Raw genomic sequence first — 6,571 nt, forward strand, 5'->3', positions numbered from 1 at the left:
TCTAAAAACCTTAGAGGCATGTTTTGGAATTTATAATCTGAAAAGTAATATAATGCATATACCATGTTTTATATAACACCCCCAGAAGGATTTGGACAGCAACCCATACTCAAATATTCTACAAATATTTCTACATTCAAATATTTCTATGTTGAAATGTATTTACTATTCACAAATAAACATTGCAGTTGAATTTTTACCATGGGCATGTATTATACTTAAATAAAATCAAAATACTATTAAAAAAAAAAGAAAAGCAGAATAATGTGTTCAGAAAATAAAACCTTGATGTTTAAAAAAAGAAAAAAAAAACATTTCAACAGCTTCACGTCAAGTTCATGCCTAGTTTGCCAAATTAGTTCAGATCAGGTCAAGTTTTGCCATCAAATGAATTAGAAAACAAAACCTTTAGTTTTAAGAGATTTTTGGATTTTATTTATGTGCATAATGGATTTTGCACATGTTTATCAGTGCTTTGTCTGACCAGAAAGGCCCTCTTTTTAGAAACAGTTTTTGGGTTTGCTTCTGTTCCAACTAGATGTTCTGCATTGAAGCTTAATGGCGTCTACAGACCACATCCCTTGCTGGACACAGTTGCTTAGTCCACCTGGGGGCACTTACCTCCAGCTATGACTATCATATTTTTCCTTGGGACTTTTAAATTACAGCAAAAAGACATGAGTTCATCTGTCACTTTCTCTCTGGTGGCAGAGGTTTGAGAACCATCAGGAGCCTTGTTTCTTGGCTTACGGGAAAAGTTTGGCCGCGCAGAGAGAAAATGAAGGGAGCCTATATGGAGATACAAGGGTGAGAATTGGAGAGTGTCGTGTCAACCTTGCAGTCTCTGATTCTTGTTCCTGAAGCATCCCATTTGCAGCCCTCTCCTTTCCAACAGTTTTGTAGTTCCCATGGCTTTAATAAACCAGTGTACGTTCATTTACCTTTAGTAGTTTGAGCTGGGTTTTAATTATTTTCATCTGAAAGACCCCTAACCAAGAATGGAAATATCTTTGTTGAGCTGCAGATGTTCATTTTGATATTTGAGCCTTTCCATTTGTCTTGAGTCCTGCAGGGTAACCCAGGTGCCCATTAATACCTCCATCTCTAAAGGGCAAGCCTGTTTAATCAGAGGTAATGCTGTGGCAGCAACTTAACCCAGAAATCTCCTTTGCTTAACACAACAGAAGTTTGTTTCATGTTTACTGCACCTCTAAGTCCGTTTGCAGAGAACTCTGCCTCACGTGGTCACCCATGGGCCAGGCTGACAGAGGTTCCACCATCTTTTACTTGCACCATCTGGGGAAGGTGGCCTCCTGGTCACTGTGAAGAGGAGGAGAGGACTGAGGGATCAAGCACATGCTCTGAAATGCTTGTGTCAGGAGTGACACACACCACTTCTGTGCACAGCCTTTTGTCCAGAAAGAGTCAGTGACTACTGACGCACAGGAGGGTTCCTGGTGCTGAGAAATGGAGAGCAGAGCGCACGGGTTATTCCGTGAACCGCAGCCACACTGCCATCTTGGAATCCAATAAAATCTAGACTTAAGTTTAAGGGGTATCAAACTTAACAGTTGTGATGGACAAAAATTTTTTCTTGGAAAATAATTAATCGATGGAGGCCAAAGGAAAAGAGATTGTCTGAGAGCAGCCTCTGTAGGGGACTGTGTGCCAACTTTCTGTCAGTAAGGGCTTCTGATTGGAGTTCTGGGTTCTGCATGTTGTTTCTCTTCTCTGACTGTGAAGACACATTTCTGTCCAGTTCAGTCATTTCCTACAGATCTTCTGATCAAGATTTAAGTGATAGATGAAGGGAACTGGGGAAAGTCAGCGGGAGAGTAGGTTATAGAAACATTTCTAGGAGAATTTGTTTCTCCTTTAATCACTAGTTTTACTTTCACTCAAGCATGTTAATTTAGATGTTCTTAAATCTGGAGTATATTTATTTTGAACCTTTTAACACTGCAAATCAGCTAGCTGAGTTTCATATTCTAAAAGAACAAGGTAAACAAATGACACTAGTGAATAGAAAACATTAATCTCTCACATGCTTTAGTTTAAATAGTTATAGGAAAGTTCTCTCCTATTAAAATACATTAGCCTATAGCAAACCATTAAAAAATTCTAATGAATCCTTTTCTTCCCAAAGAAAACTATTTAAGCATTCGATCAGTTAATATAATGGATTAAAATAGAACATGATTTTGGTGGCACAATTTCAAAACAGAAGGAATTAGAGACGTTCAGATACTGAACATTCAACACAAGCTATGATTTCAGCAGGGAGTCTTATTTGGCCTTTCTTCATTCTAATTCCATCAATTTCAAATTTCATTAACAGAAATGGGACACAAAAAATTCCAACAGTGATGCTTTACAAAACCCTGCAAGTTTTGAATAATATTGGTCTTTGTCATCATTTTATTTCCAAGTGTATGTGTTTATATTCTTTTGCTGAGGAATGACTCAGTATTTCTCCCAGTGGGCATTGAAGAATTAAGTTTTAAAAGACAATGTGTATTCAGTTTCACTGTGTATAGCTGAAATAATCTGATTTAACTTGGTTACGTGTAAAAATTTGGGTAAGACTAAGAGAATTACCTAATTACCTTTTGAGAAGACTAAGATGAATTACCTAACCTTCTGAATCATCTGCTGAAATAGTTAGATTTTCAAGAATAAGAAGTTATTATTTTCATGTAAATTAAAGGTGTTTTCAGAGTAGTTAGAACTAACACAGGAAGTTATACACACACACCGCCGCCCACCACACCCATCCATACATGCATAAAGTGATGTTTTGTGTTTCAGTGTATATTGTCCATGAATTGTGTAAATGGCAAGCCGTATGATTTGTTCAGTAAAATTAGTATTTTAGAGTGGTAAGGGACAGAAGTAGGAACAAATGAAACCAATGAAAGTTCCCAGCTTCGAAACAGTAGGTGTGCTACAAGTGATTATCAGTGTAGACTCTTCAGTACTGCTAGATGGTGGTGGTTAGCTCCATGTATTAGGACTTGAATAATTACACAAACTACAGTTGAGTAAGTGGTCAGAAATATTTTCAACACTGTGAAGGAGCAAACTGGCAGAAGCCTGGCAGCAGGATGAGGGCAGTACCTTTTATTCACTTCGTGGGAATTAGGAGGTTAGGGTTGCTCTTGTGGTCAGTAGGTTATCAGATTATCAGAGTTTATAAAACAAAGCCTCAGATTATCAGAGGTTGCAGAAATACCTTGTTTCAGAGAAAGGAGAGAAAAAGAGTCTTACTAATAAGATTATTATTATTATTTCTGGGTAAAAAATCCTCAAAGAGTGCTACTACTGAAAAATTAAATTATTAGGCAAACGCACCCTGGTCTGTGATGTTGAGAATAGAGATTGAATAGAATAGAGTGCTACTCCCTTTCCTCATAATCCGTTTCTCTCATGCCTCCTCACAGGAGCCCACTGATTTTACATTATGTTTAGCTTCTTAAAAGTCTCCCAGAATCTCTATTTCTACTGTCTTCTATTCCCCTGTTAAAGGAAACCTCTTCAATTCCCATTTATTCAGTTTATTACATGCCAGGAGCTGGGCTAAACACATTAATGTATTTAATATTATCTGGTAAAAAAAAATTGTGATAACAGGCATTTGACACTATTTTTTTCTTCACCATGAAACATATCTGTGGGCAATATCCTAGGAGGGAGATGTTTAGAGATTTTTAGTGGAAATATTTAGTGGCATTTAATACCCTTCACTCTTTCTTTTCAACAAGCATAAAACAACAAAACTGTTCAAAACTATTACTTCCTTATTAAATTTCTATATTACATTTTTTGTGATTATAACTGCAACTGTCATAATCATAAAAGAGAGCAATGTAAGACCTCTGGAGCTCAAATTCAGGAAAAATGGAAAACAAATTTATAGTAATCATTCATATGTATATAGGGGAAGCTTTTGACATCTTACTTAAGTGAACTTACTGGACACTAAAATCCAAAGTCCTTAGGAGGTTACATTCTGAAACACTGACTCGTAACATTAAAAAATTATTAGACTTTCCGGGATGATGACTTCCCCATGAGAAGATGCCTCTTGCAAAGGATCTCCTTCATCCCTCTCCAAGACAGAAGAGGAAACACAAGAAGAAGTGCCTGGTGCAGAGCCCCAATTCCTACTTCATAAATGTGAAATGCCCAGGATGCTATAAAATCACGACTGTCTTTAGCCATGCACGAACAGCAGTTTTGTGTGTTGGCTGCTCTACTGTCCTCTGCCAGCCTGCAAGAGGAAAAGCAAGGCTTACAGCAGGATGCAGCATTACAAGACAGAAGCAGCATTAAAAGTACCCTGAATCAAGATGAATGGGAAACCATCCCATAAACACATTTTGAATACAAAAACATCATTAAAGATGAGAAAAACTTTAGATTCTTCAGCAATTTGGAGAACTGTTCATAAAGGTAAACCCTTTGAAGATGTCTGCCTTAATGGACAATGTTCTTGAAAAAAAAGTAAAGTTGGTAAGTTTTAATTCTAATGAACTCAGGAAGCACAGTGAGAATTCAGTGTTGTGGAAGGTGATAATGACACTGCATGCAGCCAGCTTATAAGACACTTAACAGCTCTGATTAGCAGTAGAATAGCCTGGCCAGAGCATTAAGTCTTCTACATGAATTTTAAAAACATAAAAACCAAAAAGAAAATAAAACCCAAAAAGTATTTAAAGTGCTTGGCAGCAACTGAAGTAATTTGTATGTAAACCATGCTAGAGATTTCAAGATATAGAGGAAGACAGATAACAGTGGAGACATGGTACCTCCTGGCTGCTAATGGAGGACGTCCGTATCCACAACAACAAAAACCGTCCCTGGGCACATTTTTGTGAACATTTCTGACTGTTATCTACCACTAGGGAAAAAGGAAGACCAGGTATTTGCCTTCTGAGAATTCTGGCAGATGAATGGCGGACATTGGGCTACACTCAGCCAATCATAAGCATACTCCTGGTGTGTATTTAGTCTGGATATATCATTAAAAAAAAAAAAAGGATAGTTTAAAATCTATTCTGCAAGTGGCACCAGCAACAGCACCCTCTTGGCTCCTTGGCTCCAATAGGATAGTGGGCGTGGGAGCCAAGGAGCCAAGAGCAGTTTAAAAACAGTCTTTGTGAGGTCATCTTGAGTGTGGTTCTAACCACCAGGCTTCCTTTGATTTCTGAACATTTTCAAGCCCAAATCACCCTCATGCCCATTGATTCTCTGAGCCACCCATCATCTATCCATTAAGGTTATTTTTGGCTCAGGATATACAGAGTCATTTTCTATTTTTTTCATCCAGAATCTTGACTGCAGCCCACGTACAATAGCCAGATACCACAGTGGATACAAATTGTCCAAGCTTCCACTGTGAGCCAGATCTGAACCATATGATTCTTTATCATTGTGAGATTCTTAAGTTTATACCATAAATTTACTGTTTGCAGTCTGGAAGAGAGCACATAGTGATATTTAACAAATACCTCTTGTATGAAAGAGTGAAGTAGGCATTTTATGCATAATTCAGTGGAAGTTTGAGCCTCACAGATTCAAAGACCTAAAGCTATTTTATAGAATACACTAAAGCCGGTAACAGGAAGCTATAGAGAGAATTACTTGATCACATTTTTGTGAAAATTGAGCACAGGCAGGGGTGTTAATGGTGCAATGGTGGTATGCAAATATATGCCACATGCTTTACTAAAAACTCAATTCTAATGACTGTTTTTTAACATCTTTATTGTAGTATAATTGTTTTACATTGTTGTGTTAGTTGCTGCTGTATAACAAAGTGAATCAGCTATACGTATACATATATCCCCATATCCCCTCCCTCTTGCATCTCCCTCCCACCCTCCCCATCCCACCCCTCTAGGTGGTCACAAAGCACCGAGCTGATCTCCCTGTGCTATGCGGCTGCTTCCCACTAGCTATCTATTTTACATTTGGTAGTGTATATATGTCAATGCCACTCTTTGTAATAAATGTTAAAGAACATTCAACTTAATTTGCTGAAGTAGGTATAAATAATTTATAAAGATAATGTCATTCAACAAAAGACTGAACATGTGTAAGAGTGAACTGTGAAGTCTTTGGCCAAAACATATCCACTACTTTGTAATGGTCAATGTACCAGAATCCTGGCTGATTAAGCAATGTGACTGCCATCCATCAAGGCTTCAAAAAGACTAGTGATTTTCATTTTCTAATCTTGCAACCTGGTGGACTAAAACAAGTTGTCAGTGTACACCCTTTGAAGAGAAAATAATAAAATGTCAGAATGGTGAGTGCATATTTTTCCATGATTTATTTAAAGAATTTAATAAAGCAATAAGATTATTAACTGAATGACGCTGCCCACGTGGTGCTTTTAAAATAATGTTTAATACAGTAGTCTCTTTTTAGAACACATTACTTTGAGAATTTCTTGCTTGGAGAGATAAACTGTGTGTTCTTAATTATCCTGAAACAAGTATAGTTAAAAATAGATTTTCACATAATAGTTTTACCTCCAAGGGAATGATATTTCATGTCTTTGTAGACA

At 37.3% G+C, this 6,571-nt stretch overlaps 1 protein-coding gene across 1 annotated transcript; it reads left to right on the forward strand.

The window, feature by feature from the left end:
• Positions 1 to 4,077: 4,077 nt before the first annotated feature.
• On the forward strand, positions 4,078 to 4,332 carry LOC137751255 (small ribosomal subunit protein eS27-like). Its single transcript, XM_068525752.1, has one exon. It carries the CDS (start codon positions 4,078 to 4,080, stop codon positions 4,330 to 4,332), a length of 255 nt encoding a protein of 84 aa, XP_068381853.1.
• The last annotated feature ends 2,239 nt before the right edge of the window (positions 4,333 to 6,571 follow it).

The sequence above is a fragment of the Eschrichtius robustus genome, chromosome 17, assembly GCF_028021215.1.
Source record: "Eschrichtius robustus isolate mEscRob2 chromosome 17, mEscRob2.pri, whole genome shotgun sequence".
NCBI classification, from domain to species: Eukaryota; Metazoa; Chordata; class Mammalia; order Artiodactyla; family Eschrichtiidae; genus Eschrichtius; species Eschrichtius robustus.

What these genes read in the sequence shown, in the direction of transcription:
- LOC137751255 (XM_068525752.1), top strand. Translation starts at nt 4,078, where the DNA reads ATGCCTCTTGCAAAGGATCTCCTTCATCCCTCTCCAAGACAGAAGAGG.